At 42.1% G+C, this 19,431-nt stretch overlaps 1 protein-coding gene across 1 annotated transcript; it reads right to left on the reverse strand.

The window, feature by feature from the left end:
* Positions 1-15,451: 15,451 nt before the first annotated feature.
* LOC106610201 (POU domain, class 4, transcription factor 2) lies at positions 15,452-19,226 on the reverse strand. The gene is made up of 2 exons (XM_014209397.2): positions 18,301-19,226; positions 15,452-17,984 (listed from the first exon to the last, which is right to left on the reverse strand). The coding sequence occupies exons 1-2, from the start codon at positions 18,511-18,513 to the stop codon at positions 17,055-17,057; spliced, it is 1,143 nt and encodes a 380-aa protein (XP_014064872.1). The 5' UTR covers positions 18,514-19,226; the 3' UTR covers positions 15,452-17,054.
* Positions 19,227-19,431: the final 205 nt, after the last annotated feature.

Consider the following 19,431-nt stretch of genomic DNA (forward strand, 5'->3'; position numbering starts at 1 on the left):
ACAACTTTTCAGATTTAGGGCTAAACTTGACATCAGACATGCTTGAATTGAATTTTTTTGGGTCGCAAATCTCCCATTGACATCAATGCATGATTTACGTGAGAATCCTAGTTAAGCGCACAGATCATAAGTCAGGATTTGGCCCTTAGTGGTTCAATATGCTGTGAATGTGATGCCATGGGACATGGTTAGGGTGCAAGCCCTTCAGGCCTAATCCACTCCCATCATCAGGACCTGGCTCTCCTGGCTACAATAAAAAGGAATGTAGCTGGTAAACTTGTGGGGGTAGATCTTATAGGAACACATCTCTACAGATTATATGTCAGCCTTCTCAGAGACAACAAAGGGACTTGTGGAGGTAGCCTCGGGATGTTACTGTCTTGTTTGAACAGAATATGCACAGTGGTACAAGTTCTTTGCTTCGCCAACATGTCTCAGAGCATTGCTGCTTTCTGAGGGGAAAATAAGGACGTCGAGATGAAGTGTCTGGGTTGGCCGTTATTATCACGTTAGTACGGTTTGATCTCTCGGCGATACAAAGCCAAAAGTGTGGCACAAAGCGTAGAGGGGACGGTTTCTTCACTGAAATACATTTGATTCTGTAGTAAGAGCCACAATGGTTTTCTCATTGTCAATTTGTTAATACGGATGATTTGTCTTCCACCCAAATACACATATGTCTCAATCTGTACCATGCAAATTGGATCTTTATGATTATTAATCTATACGTGTCTGAGGCAGTGAGGAATTACATAATCATTGACCTTATACTTCTTTAAAGATGGCTCCCACTATTACGACTTAAACACACTGTTTTAGTATCCAGATGTGGTAAAGTGATTGGTGTCCCGTGCTTATCGTTATGAACGGTATTTAGATATGATAAGTGCATATATCATATATATATGTCAGAAAAAACCCTAAAGGCACTGTAAACCATGATGACAAGTGATCAGGCCATCATAAAACACAGGATCTGATTGCAGTCTATTGTCGAAACCCTGACAGGAAACCATGTGAGTGTCTTGGATTGCTAACCGGGGCCGATTTGAAATCCAATCGCTGATTAATATTGTGTGCTTGTAATATGGCGATATTAAAACCCTCTTGTCCCAAGGACACATTTCCATCCAACAGGAAAAAAAGACCTAGATTTCGAATGTGAGATGTATTTATTTTACTCAAATTTAGGTAGGAAAATGAATCCACGTGGGAGGTGCTAATGAGACAGAGTAAACCACACAAGGTCGTCCTCGGCAAGAACAGAAATTCCATCGCTGCGGGGCACAGGAGACAGAACTTTTTGTTTTAGCAGACTGCCCATCAAATAAGCATAATTACCATCAGGATTCATACAGCTTTCTGCAGTCGTCCTGAAGGCGTAGCGGCGGCTCCCACTCAAATGAGTTACTCCGATAAATCACCATTAATTAGCTAATAAAAGCCAGCAGGTGGTTCGGAGCCCAAAGACATTCTCTGGTTGTTTGAATTATGTATATTACACCGGCGCACTGATAAAGTAAATGACGGTGGGGAGGGACAACAGACAGGAGAAAGTCTGGGCTGGGAGGGCCCTTTTGTAAGGATAATGCCCCGTTCAAATCTCCTGCAATCCCCCAATCCCACCCACAGGAATACAAGCAGCTCTGACCCCTGCTCAAATAAAAGAATGCACAGTGTTCCAGTGCTGAGTCCCGGGCATATTACAACATTGATTATGCATGCAGAATACAAAGTTTACCTAGCTCCGTCCCTCCTTCCCCCACAAGAGCTGATTGGATGTGTTTACTCTAGTTAAGAGAGAGGAAGACAATTATTACAACAGGGAGACAGGGCATAATTCACTGACCTTTGACCTTGGGATGTGGCTGTTAATTAAAAATGTCTGAATCTACACAGCAACGTTCAAACTCTTTAGGGAATTTGTTGTGTTGAGAGGATTTACAGCTATTGATATCATGTACACTTATAATGATGCTACGCTAATGTACTACGCTAATGCATTGACACTGGTACAGTATAGTGAGTGATGCTAATATGGTAGAGATGCTAAAGCTGTGGTAATGCTCCACCCCTCTGTTGATTCCAGCCAGTTACACTGTTGTCTCAGCCCCTAGAGGTCCCCTCTCCTTATACTTGGAGGGGTTTTAGCTCCCCAGCCTACCAGTGATCTCTTTATTTCTGCGTTCACACAGGCAGCCCAATTCATTGGTCTTTTAACCAATCACATCAGATATTTTTCAGAGCAGATCTGATTGGTCAAAAGATCAATTAGTGGAAAAAAAGATCAGAATTGGGCTTAACGGTCTAAATGCAGCCAAGTGTTGCCCCAGTACAGGACAGGATGGGAATGGAAGGCCATGTTAACACAGCTTGTGTTTGTCGTAGTATGCGGTATTTTCGGTTTGGTATCAAGACAATATTGTATTGTCTTGATGCTTTTCCAGTATTTATGTGCAGTGTTTTTTTTTTTACTTTTTCACTGAACAGGCATGTCATTATCAATATAACCTTTGCATTACATTATACCATTTTTGGTGTCATAATATAGACTACCAAAGCTAGTTCTTATCGTGACCCATCTTTCTAACTTAACTCAACTCTGCCATTACCAAGTTTCACAGCCAAGTGGCACGCACGCACACACACACACACACACACACACACACACACACACACACACACACACACACACACACACACACACACACACACACACACAAACTAGAACTTTGCTTCTTTCCTACTTGGTAAATTAGCTTTTTTCTCTGGGCTAGATGTCCTGAGGCAGTGACTTGGCAGCGGGTAAAAGAAATAGCAAAAATGCATCCACACCAAGTGGGACAAGGAAACAGATGGGACACTGATTACAGTGTTGTTTACAGCTGTTTGGGTCCTTCACTGCTACCATATAGAGGTCAGAGAACTGTGTGTGTCTGTGTCGTTTCCCTCTAAGACTCATCACCAACATCTACTCAGCATAGACACACAGACAGAACATTTTGATAGTAACATGTTGGATGTATGCTACCACAGAGGTCAGAAACAGTATGTCTATTCAATTTCACTGTATGGCACATCCAACATCTCCGTGTAGACACATAGACAGAACATGATGAATAAAATACATTTTAGGTGGGACAGTATAGCGTTTTTCATGACAGAGATATCTCAGTGCTCTGTACTCCCCTACTAAGGCAAAACTCAGTAACCACGAATTTGGTCTACAATCTTTGATCTATTGTAATGGCCAGGTAAGTTATCTGATTAATGTGGTATTTAGTTTCCTGACACAAGAACAAGCCAGTCGATCATAATATAATAATGTAGTATCGGAAATTGCTGTCTGTCCAGACAGAAAAATACTTTGAGTCAGATTTTGCAGTAAAAGAAAATTGGTAGTTATTGCATTTTGCCTTTGTAGGGCAGTATAGCTACTATCATTATCATAAAAGTACATGTTGTATTTACAATCAAAATTGTCTGGAAATGTGTCATTATGATCATTCAAAATGACATGCGATATATCAGTGTGTAGGGTTATAACTGTGCATAGGCCGACAGAGTGATAGCCTGGTCTGTTAACAGAGCGATAACCTGGTCTGTTAACAGAGTGATAGCCTGGTCTGTTAACAGAGCGATAACCTGGTCTGTTAACAGAGCGATAACCTGGTCTGTTAACAGAGCGATAACCAGGTCTGTTAACAGAGCGATAACCAGGTCTGTTAACAGAGCGATAACCTGGTCTGTTAACAGAGCGATAACCTGGTCTGTTAACATAGCGATAACCTGGTCTGTTAACAGAGCGATAACCAGGTCTGTTAACAGAGCGATAACCTGGTCTGTTAACAGAGCGATAACCTGGTCTGTTAACAGAGCGATAACCTGGTCTGTTAACAGAGCGATAACCAGGTCTGTTAACAGAGCGATAACCTGGTCTGTTAACAGAGCCATAACCTGGTCTGTTAACAGAGCGATAACCTGGTCTGTTAACATAGCGATAACCTGGTCTGTTAACAGAGCGATAACCTGGTCTGTTAACAGAGCGATAACCTGGTCTGTTAACAGAGCGATAACCTGGTCTGTTAACAGAGCGATAACCTGGTCTGTTAACATAGCGATAACCTGGTCTGTTAACATAGCGATAACCTGGTCTGTTAACATAGTGATAACCTGGTCTGTTAACAGAGCGATAACCTGGTCTGTTAACAGAGCGATAACCTGGTCTGTTAACAGAGCGATAACCTGGTCTGTTAACAGAGCGATAACCTGGTCTGTTAACATAGCGATAACCTGGTCTGTTAACAGAGCGATAACCTGGTCTGTTAACAGAGCGATAACCTGGTCTGTTAACAGAGCGATAACCTGGTCTGTTAACAGAGCGATAACCTGGTCTGTTAACAGAGCGATAACCTGGTCTGTTAACAGAGCGATAACCTGGTCTGTTAAAAGGTTCTTCTGACCCTTTAGAGACTCAACAGTGTCTTTGCTGCTGTGCTGAGGCTGAACAGTCAGTTCTTCATGACAAATACAGATTTGTTCACTGCCGCCTCCCTTCTCAGTACTTCTACTGAAGATGAGGATGTGTGACAAGGGGCAGCAGCTGCCAGCCCGACTGTGTCAGTGTCTGTGACGAAAGCCATCCAGCACAAAGGTCGTTTGCGATCGTTAACATTTCTTTATGTCCACATGAATCACTTCCCATGGTTTAGATGAAACCTCGGCCCATTCACTATCATTCCATCAGGCTCTGTGACTGTAGTCTGCATCCAGAGCAATAATAGCCCTCGGCGGTCGACTGGCAGAATATATCCAATAGTAATCAACCTTTTCCAAAGACACCTCGGAAGCAGAAGGTTTCAGTAGTGAAGTGTAATCCAATAAGGGCGGTGGAAATACTGCATCAACACCTTTTTGCTGAGACGATACTTTTGGCATATTGAGTATTTGCACGGCGGGATCACTTAAGGTTTTGTCACCTGTATGCAATGAAAAAAATGACATTATCTACATATACGTACGGTACGGTGGATTGTGGGACATTGATGTAATATTGGAAATGTCTGTTTTCGAACACTCTGGACTCTGGCACTTATGCGTATTGCTTGCTGCTACCAATAGGAGCACTGACTGTAGCAAGGTTGGAACTGCTGATGAAGAGAGAAGTAGAAGCTGCAGAGATGGCTTCATTTTATATCTGACTGCATTCCTTTGTGTTGGTGTGGCACATTCTGTTTACTAATACATTATAAAGAAACATCTTGCGAGGATTCTGATAAAGAATGTGAAGCGTCAATCAGAGTATTCCTTAGCAAATCAATGCTCCTGTGTCCTGTGTCATGTGACCCTCTGATATGGCAAGGGGGTTCCATTGCTCTCCTTCTGCGGTTTTCACATATAAAACTGCAAATTAGGTTGTTACGTGTGATTGTTTTTCACATGTGAACTTGTAATTCCACATGTTAAAGTGAAAATCAAACTTTCACATGTAAAGAAACTCCACATTTACTCCATATTCGGAAACAAAATAGGTGTAAACAAACACTGTATAGCCTAAAAACATGGTTGAAACTCTGACATCGTGGATGGTCAGTCCTTGCATCCATAACGTAGTGTTTCTCCAGCCACATTCCTCTGCTTTTTATCAAAACTTTGTCGGGAGACACTTTGTGAAAGCAAAAATCCAATCAAAAACTATATTTTGGTATTTTTTCATTAGTCCACTGTTGATACAGTCCCAAAATGTTTTGCATGTCAAGTTAAGATACATGACTTTCAAAAAGCAAATTGTCACTTGCCACATCATCATGATGATGCGTTTTGCGTCATATGATAATTTTTTCACTCATGTGATTTGTTCATGGTTGTTATTTTTATTTATTTATTTATTTAATTATTTTTTTTGTAAGGGGATCTCTATGACAGTCTTAGCCTGCATGACTGGCAGCTAGTCGGACCAATCAGAGCCATGGCTCTGGGATCAATAATCTAGGGTCTGGTAACCTGTACGCACTGAGTGTACAAAACATTATGAACACCTGCTCTTTCCATGACTGACGAGGTGAATCGAGGTGAAATCTATAATCCCTTATTGAGGTCACTTGTTAAATCCACTTCAATCAGTGTAGATGAAGGGCAGGTGACAGGTTAAAGAAGGATTTAAGTGCCTTTGAATGGGGTATGGTAGTTGGTGCCAGAAGCACTGGTTTGTGTCAAGAATTGCAACGCTAAATCCACTTCAAGGGGAGGAGACAGGTTAAAGAAGGATTTTGAAGCCTTGAGACAATTGAGATATGGATTGTGTATGTGTCCCATTCAGAGGGTGAATGGGCAAGACAACAGATTAAATTGAATGGGTATGGTAGTAGGTGTAGTGGTTCCACTCAGTGTGGGTGTTCCAGTCACACCCATGCACAGCCTCGACTAGTGCTTACTTGTTATGACAACTTCAACAAATCCATTGGCTTTATCATAACTATTGCATTTTTTTTGTATAATAATAATTACAATTACAACAATAACAATACTGTTAAAAGAATGAATAATGAATACAATTTGTTTTGAATGATATAGATATTTATTTCATTTGCAGGTAATAGAGGCAATAATTTTCCTAACTCGGGTCGTTGTCTCATGTCAGATGGTATCACTCCTACGTGACTCTCGTCCCTCAACCGACAGTTCAGGCTGAATATCTGCTATCTGACATGCTATCGCACTCGCTATCGCGCTATCTGGCGTAAAAAAATGAACTCTGGCTACATAGCTGCATAGTGATACAATGGCTTTTTCACTGCGCTCTGTTATGGAGTCAGCACAGTGCCAGTGCTGTGATTTGGCTTTCCCACCGATTGAGGAGAGCAGATAAAGGGGGAAGTAGAGGAGGTGAGAGGTAGAAGCACTGTGTGCAGGAAACCAGACAAACCTCCAGTGAGTGTCTCATTAACATCCAGAGATCAGAGAGAACCCAGCAAAGCACTTTAATGGCCTACTGTACTTGTTACGTGTGTGTGTGTGTGTGTGTGTGTGTGTGTGTGTGTGTGTGTGTGTGTGTGTGTGTGTGTGTGTGTGTGTGTGTGTGTGTGTGTGTGTGTGTGTGTGTGTGTGTGTGTGTGTGTGTGTGTGTGTGTGGTAGTCTTCACTTTCCAATGGCATCCTAGCTGCACAATGCAGTAGCCTCCATTGAGTTCAATTCTCGTTACATGGTGCTTTTCCTTCTGTTTGAAATATACTCCACCTTGATCAGCTGTAGTCCCATAGGTCATGCTGCTGCCTTTCTGGGCAGGCTACAATCACATGAAAGGATGAAGGTAGTGTGGGTTAACTGTGCACCCTTAACCCTTGCATTGTGTGGATTTATTGAATGGTGTAGGCTGCATAACTGTCTGGTTTGTATAATTCTTCATAATGTTATTGGAATGGAATTTTATTCCTCCTCACTTTGTCATTTCTATGGTCTAATCTAGGCTAGATGATTCCATTTAAATTCAGTCAATTCTGGGGGGGTTTTGGATTCATGAATTGAATGTCAAAATGAATTTGACCTCATCCCTTTCCAAATGAATTTGACCTCATCCCTTTCCAAATGAATTTGACCTCATCCCTTTCCAAATGAATTTGACCTCATCCCTGTCAAACTGAATTTGACCTCATCCCTGTCAAAATGAATTTGACCTCATCCCTGTCAAACTGAATTTGACCTCATCCCTGTCAAACTGAATTTGACCTCATCCCTGTCAAAAGGAATTTGACCTCATCCCTGTCAAAAGCGACATCTTTGTAGTCTTCATTCAAATTAGCTCTTTAAATGTGAAAATTGATTTACAGCCTGGTATATATTTTGTATTATAGGGAGGCATATTTGAGTCTCCTAAACCTTTATAGTGTCCCCTTCAATATAATGTAGCCTATTGAATGATTCATTTCAGCACCAAAAAAAGTTCACTAACAATTATGTAATGGTTCATGTGCTCATTAAATATGATGACATTCCTGTAGTTAATGTATTTTTAATAATGCAAATATTGTAATTAGCCAGACCCCCTCCTCTCCTCTCCATGCCTGTAATCTCAAGTGTGTAGTGTTTTATGTTTATATCTAACTTTATTAGCTGTCCTTTGTTTCTTGTGCTGAGCCAATCTGATCTGTTATTATAATATCAAATCACTCTTGTTTAGCCTGCTATTCAATCAACAGCCATTGAAAGGCCTCGTTTGTTGTATCAAACAATTAATTGGCCGTGGGGATGAGGCGAAGTGAAATATCACTTGCCAAGAGACTCAAACATGACCCTCAATACACCTCAAATGGATGTGGGCACATTAATGTGGGTATCAATTAAAATGGATTCCATGTGTGTGATTTCTGCCACATAGTTTATGGGTCTAATGACAGCACATGCTATCAAATGCAGTCTCTATTACATGTACATGCATAATACATTGTGTTAGGTTTAACCCACGTATACTGTATGTATGTGTGTTTATCCTCATTGGTGGTGGTTGTTTGAGATGCATCGCCATTGAGCCGCTCTAATTTAGTCCGTGGAGCCTGTGGTTTGGCAGCCGTAGCCCCGGGCCTCTGGCACCGCGCAGCGCTCGGTGTCATTTACTACCAACTGGGTTTTTGATGAGTGCCTGACCTAGACGCCTCATCCTTCACCACTGTCCCATTCCCTTTATTTACATCTGCGTTGCGTCCCGAATGGCATCCTATTCCCTATATAGTGCACTACTTTTAACCAGGGCCCTGTGAGCACTAGTCAAAAGTAGTGCACTGCGTAGGGAATAGGATGCAATTTGGGACACACGCACCTTCGCATTCTAATTACTCTCTTTATTGCTTTAGCCTGGAGGAATCCGTTCAGGGAGGGAGGGAGAGGGAGAGAGAGGGGGAGAGAGAGGGGGGGAGACACCAGGAGTTTCGGACCAATAATAAAGCGCCATAACTTGCGAAGTGGCGCCCACAGGCGATGGAAAAAGATCTGCGTCCCTAATTATGATTCTGAGTGCTACAGAGCGTGACCAGTAGAAAACACTGACCTCTTTCTTACTAATGTCATATCACAGTAGCAGTGTTTATCTCTCTCCATGTGTCATTTCTTTATCAATTGATTTTTACCAACAGAGACCACACCGTTTTTATGAATAGGAAGAAGTTCTGCTGAATAATTCGGTTTTTATTGGCAGCCAAGTTGCATTTGACTGACTATTATCATCATGTGAGCTGTTGGCGTAGGCCTAGATGTATTCATCTAGAATGTGATAGGCTAGTTGTTGGCTAGAAATTCGAAAGTAGAAGATCAATGGGACACAGGCGTGTTGGCCCATACCTCTCCATTTCCCATTCATGCGTAAAAACATAATGTAGCCCATCTGGATTTTTAGCAAATACATTTGTGACAACACTAGTAAAGAATACCTTTAAAATCGTAGTCCCAGCTCTCTGTGCAGCGTTGTATAAAACAGCATCAATAGCACAATAGTGCCACAGTCTTTAATGAGCTCGATCTCTCAACTTTAAAGACTTGAAGGATATTAACAAGCTACTTGACAAATGGTGCTTAGAAGCACATTAAAGACATGGCTAATGGCGCGCATAATGACGGCTAATTTTCGATCAGATATAAATTAGAGCCCCCAACAGTTATTTGCCTTAAGGACTTTATGTAAATGATTCTGCTCTGTATAAACTGAAAGCCTGGGTGAGAGAGAGCGAGCGAGAGAGAGGAGGGGAGGGAGTTGGGGAAAGAGAAAGAGAGAGGGAGAGAGAGAGAGGAGGGAGAGAGAGGAGGGGAGGGAGTTGGGGAGAGAGAAACAGAGAGAGGGAGGGAGAGATGGGGGAGAGAGAGAGAGAGAGAGAGGGGGGAGAGAAAGAGCCTGGGCTGGCTGCCACTCCTTGTGGATATGATTAATAGATCTGCAACAGAGCAGGCGGCTGTCAGAGCTCAATGAACACACATCCAGCAGACAGCTATACCACCTTCTCATTAGACCCGATGCCCAATCTTTACAACAACTTACTCATTCGGAACGGTGCAACAGCCTCTGAAAATGAGCGAATCTCGCTCTATGCGTTAAATGCATTTTGCAATGTAGATAGGAGAGAGGGTTGTGGGGGGGGGGGAGATGCACGAAAGACACTTAACTGTTCATAAACGTGCATGCCCATCCTAGGTTGTTTAATATTTAATGGCATTGGGCCCATTTTGACGCAATCCGTTTGAAAAATGGGGCATAATCTGTTGGGGAGAGCTCTCGATGAGTTTGGAAATAGGGGCATTAGAAAACATATATTGGAAAATACCTGATAGGCTCATCGTGCATGCCCTCGATGGAACTTATTCATACCTAAAACATGTGCCATAGGCCTCATCTGAAATGTGATGAAAATTGTGGCATATTATTTTTTACATTCTCAAAAATATGTTATTGTTTCGTGTCTCGGACGATTTAAAAAAAATCATGTTTCGAACCTTGGGACTAAGGTATACTTCATTGCATTACGTAGTCTTGCATATAGCCTACTGGTAGGCCCAGGGGCCTGGCCACTGCACGTCGTTTAAATGGTTGCAATCGGAGGCATTTAAATGATATTGATAATAAAGCATTACATCCATTAAGAGTTCATTAAGAGTAAACGCAAGCCTTAATTACAGATTGCACTCAACACTGTTCAACTTGTTAAGTTCCATGTATCTCTATCGTCATATAGGCTTTACAGATGACTTGGAAATAATTACCGAGATCTCATTGTAACGTGTTAATTGTATAATAACGCTGGTGTTTTTAGCCGCGCTGTAGATGCTTAACTTAAAACATGTCCTGTAACAACCCTTACAGAAATCAAGCTAAGATGGCACCAGTTATTGAAATAAAATCAATCGGATAAATATTTAATGACGAAATGGTGCTGCGCATGTGTGTGTAACATCCAACCTTTCAGACGGTTTGACCATTTGAATTGAATAAGCCGTTTACAATTGAATTGGCATGTTTCAAATCAAATCGAATTTTATTTGTCACATGCTTCGGAAACAACATGTGTAGACTAACAGAGAAGTGCTTACTTACGGGCCCTTCCCAACAATACAGAGAGAAAAATATTTGAGAAATAATCTAAAAATAGAAAAATAATAACACGACGAATAAATACACAATGAGTAACAATGATAACTTGACTATATTTGATTAGTAATTTACAGAGATGAACAGCAACATGTAATAAGACTGGAGGTCGTGGACAAGGCAACATGTTTTGCTTTTTCCACTGCCCCACCGCTGACGTTCACTTACTGGTATTTAAATCATTCAAATGTAAATATGTGAAAGAAAAACCACATGAGAACACATAAGATAACGAATTATTCACATTATTCTCATGTCAACATATGCATATCCCCCGCTGCAGGTTAGCCTATTCCATCCATACCTCTCCATTCTGTTAGCTTTACATAATAGTGGAAAATACTTCATTTAGATCATGCATACATTTAACATTGAGATAATGCATTCACATTTTAAATGGAGATAATGCATACAAAGTAGTCAATGTTATAATTATGGCGATGGCGATGGCGATGGCCCTTTTCACATGTGTCATGTTTCATGACGGATACAAGCCATAATTGAGTTGTCCCTGTCCAAAACATTAAATGGCCCTTCGTCACCTGCCATGGGGTAATGAGTAGGGTATTAAATAGCTGTGGTATAGCATTTAATAAGAAATAATTAAGCCCTCTTGGGAGGCCTACGTGTTCAAATGTAGCCCGTAAAATGCAAGAGTGAAATATTTTTACATAATACCGCTGAAATACTTAGAAGTTTGGCCACGCCAATCATTTTGTTGCCTATATGATTTTAAGGAAATCTGCAGAATTCAACGAATTGTCGTCGGAGAGTACACTTTTGAGTTATTGGGATGGCATGCTCTGAATAGATAGCACGATACAGAGGCAGAAGAGCGGGATAGTGAGAGTGCATGGCGCGTGCATGAGGCGAGGAGTGAGAGAGGTGCCTGAGAGATCAAGAGGTGTGTGTGTGTGTGTGTGTGTGTGTGTGTGTGTGTGTGTGTGTGTGTGTGTGTGTGTGAGAGAGAGAGAGAGAGAGAGAGAGAGAGTCAGGCATCTGTAAGTGCACGTTTATTTTTCAATCACACCAAATAACTTGTCCTGCACTTTCAAAACAACACACGCATCCTATCAGCTGACAGTATAGTCTATACTCACCCGTTTACACGTCATGGGTCCCCATGTATTTTCTCCTTCTTAATGCAACTCCATTGATTAGCCTCTGTAAAACACTTCACAGACTAATCACCAGTGATAATTCATTAATACTGTATCAACAACTACAAATCTAGAATCACACGGAGATTGGCGACCATATTAATTAAAAGAGCCATGGCGCGATGACAGTACAGGGACAATGTGCGATATGTTGGCGAAATGCAGTGTAGTTGAGCGCCACCAATGCTAAACAAAGGGTTACAGTGTCTCGCGTTCGATTTCTGACCTTGTGTTTCCTCTAATTCCAGATCTCAGTCGCATCTTTGAAGGAAGACACTTGGTGTAAATGTACAGTTAAAATATTCTATTCGCAGCTCCCCAGGCGGAGCTCAGACAGTCCCCGGCTTCATTAAAATTTCATCAGCATCCCTGTGAAAGGGGGGGAATGTTCAGGGGAAAGGAGAAAAATAAAACAGAAGGCTTAATTATAACAAAGGGAAACACTGCTGCCCTTTCCTTTTTGAATGTAGCGACCACAGTGTATTGGTGCCATGTCTCAATGTATGGAACAGAAGCAACATAGCCTATGAGGGGCTGTGTTGCTTCTGTGTAAACTGCTTGGCTTGGTTGAGATATGTTAAGGCAAAAATGTTCGTGTGTGCGTGTGTGTGTGTGTGTGTGTGTGTGTCTGTGCGCGCGCGTTTTTTTTCTCTGTGTGAGTTGTCAGGCCGGATAGTGCTGCATGGATTGATTCGCTAGCAAATAATCCCAATAGATTTGTTCGCACCTATATATGGAAAGTTAAATCGGGGAATAGTCAGTCTAGCTGTGGAGGGAGCTGCCATGTTTCCAGTGTACAGTCAGTGCACTAAAACACACGCTGGGCTGGTGTCAAGCAGCGAGACTCACTGCATTAAGTTAATTTCAATTCCCGATGAGACTTTCTCTCTGCAGCCCTCCCTGACCAACGCTGAGTAATTAACAGCGATAGCTAATGACTACTTAGCCCTATACTTCTCGCTCGCGCCTCATAATTATCTGATTTTCATAATTCGATGTGTAATTTAATAATTCGCTCTTATTAGCGTATTAAGTGAATGGCTCATTCAGGGGAAATTAGAATCGCTCACCGGGAGCATCTTTTAATTGATGAAACATCAAGACTGTCTCGTTAATAACAGCTCGTTTTGATATTATTAATCAATTGCTGTAATCGTGGTGTTTTAAGCCGTTTTAAGCCTTTTATACATTTAAGACACAAGTGGAAAAAGTATATGCTTTTATCTTGGAGCAAATGGGTATATTACGGAATACAATAAAAGAACGGTTCGTTTATTGTCATAGCTGGTAACACATAATTGTGTCACTAATTGATATATCCGGGGAAAGTTCTTAGATTTGGTAGAAATAAACCAAGTATTCTTGTAAATCTCTGTTTAGAAATAAATAAATATATTCTGCCATGGCCATGCGGGCCATTCCAAAGATGACCGAAACACAGCCATAGGCCTGGTTAGAACTCTGACGTCATCATGTGGTCATTTCAGGGAGGTAGGCTGGCAGGGGGTTAAATTGGTTTTAGAAATGTTGAGATGCCAAAGTTATAGACACAAAGTAGCCCAATAGAGAGGTGTACCAATCATATTTTCACCAACTAGACTACACACCAACATCGATGTGTAGCCCAATGTTGTTGCCAGATAATGCACTTCCGGTTTCACAGCAAGCAAAAGGTGGAACTTTGCATATCAATAGGATACTGAATCCCTTTCCTAATTAATTGATGGAATGCACTAATAACAAATGTTTCATTTGCAGCATTATTTGTATTATAATATTTATTATTATAGCCTACCCTACACTGCATTCCCCCTCACTGTTTCAATTACAATTTATAATCAAATTAGATTTATCAAAAATAATCACATGCAAATACATTCTGCTGCTATAAATACTCTCTTTAAAATGTGGAGGACAGATTTCAGAAGTGCAAATCCGAGGCGGCTGGCTCCCTTCTCCTCTCCTCTCTCCCTCAGGTAGCATGGGAGCTATCCATGGTGCTGTAAGCTGCAGAACTGAAAACCCCATAGAACGTTCAAACGTTCCAAGCAGACAGTCATGTCTACATTAGGTAAAGCTTATGTCAAATTGACATCAAAATATTTTGGGGGGCATTTTAGGCTAGTCCTAACCCTCATCCTTTTCCTAACCTTAACCTAATTATCCTAACCTGCTTTGTTAATTCTCCTATAACCTGCCGCGTAAATTCTCCTAACCTGCTATACGAAAAGTCAATTTTGACATAAGCACTCTATCTAGTCAAAACCAGCCATGCAGCCATGGCAGGTTTCTCCATCCGTTATTAGACAGTGGCAACGCGGAACACTAATGATTATGAACATGGTATTTTGCCTGGTAATGCCTGCAATGCAGTGAAGAAAACGATATGACAACAATAACGTCTAATGTAACTGGCCCCTCTAACAGTACAACTGGCCCCAGCTTGGCCCCCCGAGTTGAAATGGTCTAGAACCGCCACTGATGAACGGTGCTTTAGAAATGACACTCTATTCAAAATGTAGATTTTTTTTTCCTCTAGGCTGAACCCCCGCGCGCAAACCAAGGTGTAGCCTAGCCTGCTTCAAAGCCATATCATGCCTCGCACCGGAGCAGTATTTGACTGTGTATTTAAATAGAGACGGGCACATTGGCAGGCGAGGCTGTTTTTCTGGCTGGCTGACATCTGGCAGGGCTGCGCTCGAGGGACCTATCCAGTTCTCTATAGACTCCATGATTAGACTCTAATAGAATATTAGCATTTGTTCTCAGGTAGGCTACCGCGAGCTGCAAGAGCGAGCTGGCAGCCAGTCAGTAAAAAAAAAGCACGTGTCTTTTTTTACAGTGCATGGTGGGACAGTAATGGGATTTTTCTGGAATTTGTAGAGAAATTGGATATGTAAAAATAGAATCTATTGATGCTTTATGGTCTATCTTTGCACCTTTCAGCATAAAAGACAGACTTAGCTACAACATAAATCCTTTAATGATATAGGCCTACATGTAAGGATGATCATTGCATTGATGCTTGAAGGAATATATTTCTCAATTCAAGTTGAGTCTTTAAATTAGATTGACCTTGCATTGCAATATGCAGATGCGGTATACAAGCATTTCGCTCTTTCCAAGAATTGGGCCTACACAAATACACTCATTCAAAACGTCCAATAAAATGTTAAAATTTGTTCTTTAATGAAACACATATTGCAATTCAATTATTAAATAACTTAAAGATACATTAATGTAACAAATAAATACAAAAATAATTCGACCAGGAATCCAAAAGCAACAGACATTACAGAAAGAAGGTACCTCAGCTAAAACAGCAATACAGCAAAACCTGTACGGATATAATTATGTGCGACGGGTTCCAATGAAATATTTACATTTTACACGTATACTTCCATGAAACGGTTATTTTCTCAATAAGAAAACATTACGAAACAAGGTGAATTTAACAAGCAACGACTTCATAATGATGCGCATATTTATACAAATAAATAACCAGGGGGAAAACCATACATAAAAATAATTTAAAAGGAGAATATTATCGCATATATCTCTCGATTGTACCATCTCGAACGTTTAGCAGAAACGAAATTAAATTCGTGACTATCGGTCTAGATTTAGCTGTCATTTCCCTATACGAAAACACGTTTCACTTGCTGTCAGAATTAGCTTTTCTCAAGCAAAACGAGGGAGGAGGAAGAGGAGGGGGAATCCCAATAAATATATAATGATGTAAACATGGCCTCATCTAATAAATAGTTCATAAGAAACAGACCCACGTTGGCTGGCAAAAACAAACGTAGCCCTATTGCAAACGGTAGTAAAACAATCATATTTGGCAATTGTAAACCCCAATCAAATGCATACATTTGATCCACTATTTCTATAGGCCCATCTACAGCCAGATAGATGTTTATGCAATAAATAAAAAAAACCTAGACCAGCTATAGTGTATAAACAGTGTTGCTCGATTAGGGCCTAAACTCTGGGTCTTTGCTTTAATATCTTACCATGTTTCTTCATCTTTCAGCTTTTCATCACACTTTAAAACGAAATAGGTGGAATTAATTACATGGGGCACAAAATGAAGGTCATGTGACCGCTAAATTAATCATTTACACGGCGTTGTTTGGCAGTACTCTAATAATAGCTTCCAAGACCCAGCAAGCGCTTACTGTACTGCCCTATTTCCCCTCATGGACCCGGAATTAATGCCAGACTGCATCGTCATAATAATAAACTCAGAGGGAAAACGTAGCCTTACGACAAAAATATAAACACACCAATACTAGGCCAATAGGCACCGACCAAGTGCTGTGTCAAAATACTGTAGGCCTATCTTCCCATGGTAAATAACTGTTCTTTTCACTACGTTCACCATTGTAGGCTATGATAAATTAACCAATATCATAAACCAAAAAAATAGGTGTGATTAAAGCCTATAATACTTAACTGACATAAAAGGGTGAAGAATAGTAGGTCTAAGTGGAGAAAAAACAGAGGTCTTACTTGCTCTGTTCAAATGCTCCTGTACATGACTCCACATCCCTTCTGTTGCGAATAAGACGTGACAGCAGTAGTGGTTTGAGCTTTCAGTCATTTCGAATGTATATTAATTATTCGGGTTGTTCAAAGCACAAGTCATTGATGATTGAAAAAGTGTGTGATAAGAAATATAATACAAATCGTCTCTAAACAGTGTTCAGTCTCTCAACGTAGGTTGATAGTTTTTTTTTTTTTTTTTTTGAGCGAGTGTTCAGAGTCAGACGCATGCGGAATATTTCATTCGTTTCTGTTTCTGCCGTTGGTTGCAAAACCAGACCCGCACGACGTTCTTTTTCAGGTCCAGTTTCTCTGCTATAGCAGCGATTTTCTCTGAGGAAGGACGCGGCTGAATGGCAAAGTAAGCTTCCAGTGATCGCTTTTCCGGTGCTGCTATCGACGTGCGCTTCCGCTTCTTCTCTCCGCCGTTATATAGCTCGGGTTTGTTGAGTTTCTCCCGGTGTGATTTCTCGGCTTCTTCCAGCCATGCCTGAAGAATGGGCTTCAAAGCTATCATGTTGTTGTGGGAGAGGGTGAGGGACTCGAATCGGCAGATGGTACTCTGGCTGAGGGAGCCCACGCCAGGAATCTTCAGGTTGGCCAAGGCTCCCCCTACATCCGCCTGGGTCACGCCGAGTTTGATCCGTCTCTGTTTAAACCTCTCAGCGAAGGCTTCTAAGTCCCTGGGATCGGCGTCCACGTCGCTCATGCAGCCCATGTGGGATGGTAGCCCGTGGGCATGAGCCATGTTGAGGGCTGCCTGGTGCATGTGGTTCATGCCCGCCATGTGAGCAGGGTGCGCAGTTGCGGAGCCGTCTGGCCCTGCCATGGACCCGAGAGCCAGTCCTGGGGTGATGTGGTCCAGCAGGTCGCCCTCCAGCGCCTGGTGGGGTTGGTGGTGGTGGTGATGGTGATGATGGTGGTGGTGACCGTGGCCGGAAAGGGCTGAAGGGTGAGAAATAGGCACCGAGGAAGAAGACGACGAGGAGGTGCAGGGGAGAGTGTTCATGGTGTGGTAGGTCGCGTCCGGCTTGAAGGGACTGTGGTGTGGAGGATGGTGGTGGCTCTTGGTCTGCGAGACAATATCCACCGCCGCCAGAGCTTCAGCGCGGGCCAACAAACTCTCATCCAAGCCTCCGAATATATTGCTCTGCAATTGCAAATAGAATGCACACATAACTGTCAGTAGGGAATTCTCACTCCACTCCGCGGTTTAAAACATTTCCTGAATGAGATGAGAAAAAAAATTCCTAAAAAAGAACACACAAAACAAGACACATGCAACATCCCAGGTCATCAAAATTAATACGTAAGGCAAACCCGACTGAATACATAAGTTGGGGAGAGGAAGGGGGAAAAAATGGAGGTGCTGGGTGATTTGCTGTGCAGACATGAAAAAAACATCAAGAAAAAAAAGGGGGCTGTCAAAATGTGCCTTTAAGCGGTAATTATGCAGAATTACGTACCGGTGGGGTTGGGAGACATCCTCGGCGCATCGCCTCCGAATTGCCTCCGCCGCTGCTGATGATGGTGCTACTGTGTCGGGAAGACGAGCACGAGGAGGGCGCATTCGAAGTCAACGTGGAGGACGAGGAGGAATGCAAGGAATACTTGGGCTCGGGCAAGCTGGCGTGGGCCATGGCGAATGCCTGCTTGCTGTTCAGAGACATCATCATCATGTTTGCAGGCGTCCGAGTCTCGGCAAGTTCCTTTTAATAAGTTAAGACTCCGCCTCTTCGATTGGAGTTGAAGCCCAGTGTTGCTTCTCCAGGAAATCTAAAGACACTGTCTTATATACTGTAACTGTAGCTGCTACAATATGGAAAGATGAACACCCAATTCTCTAGTTGTTGGCGCATATATTATTACCTAGCCCTGTGTATGGCCACGCGCCGTAGTTTTGCTGGAGAGGAGATGTCGCACGCGCCATACAATCGAATGTCGCCTGCGCCCTCGTTTACCTCTTCCGCTATGGGCTGTGGCGCGATAACCAAAAAATAATGTTAATATTACTCGTTCGTTCTTTCTCTAAATTTCGTCCTCCAAGAGTCTTATTTTGGTCGCCGTGGATGTGTCGTTGTTTTGGAGAGCTCCTCCAAGATTATGCAACGAAAAACTAATAGTAGAAAAAAAGTTTTTTCTCTCCTCCTGGTACGGATTTCCAAAACACAACCGTGCGTAAAAAGATTGTCTCATTCGTTTATCTTTTTTCTGCAAAGTTTCCGTTTCACAATTGACTGTAATTAAGAGATACCGGTGACAGTCTCGATACCTCGACTACGTTCAATGCTGCGGGGACTCGATCTGCCTCTGCTCAGAGGCGAAGGGCAGGCTGTGTCTCTCTCTCTCTCTCTGCGCCTCTCTTTCACACACTCTCTCTCGCTCGCTCTTTCGTTCTCTCTCTCCCCCTCTCTCTCTCACTCGCCCCCTCTCCTCTTGCACTCTCTCGGCTGTACCTGAAAAACCTTTCATGATTTATTATTCTTCATTAGCCACACCGCCGCTGGGGACTCTGCGCATGGGCAGTCTGCGACAAGGCATTCATTTCAAACAGCTCTCCAGCCAGCATTGTGTCCTTCTTCGTCGAATTTATTTTG

This window comes from Salmo salar, chromosome ssa08, assembly GCF_905237065.1.
Source record: "Salmo salar chromosome ssa08, Ssal_v3.1, whole genome shotgun sequence".
Classification (NCBI taxonomy): domain Eukaryota; kingdom Metazoa; phylum Chordata; class Actinopteri; order Salmoniformes; family Salmonidae; genus Salmo; species Salmo salar.

What these genes read in the sequence shown, in the direction of transcription:
- LOC106610201 (XM_014209397.2), bottom strand. Translation starts at nt 18,513, where the DNA reads ATGATGATGATGTCTCTGAACAGCAAGCAGGCATTCGCCATGGCCCAC. An exon ending in GATGTCTCCCAACCCCACCG is followed by an intron (nt 17,985 to 18,300) that starts GTACGTAATTCT and finishes TTGCAATTGCAG; the next exon opens with AGCAATATATTCGGAGGCTT.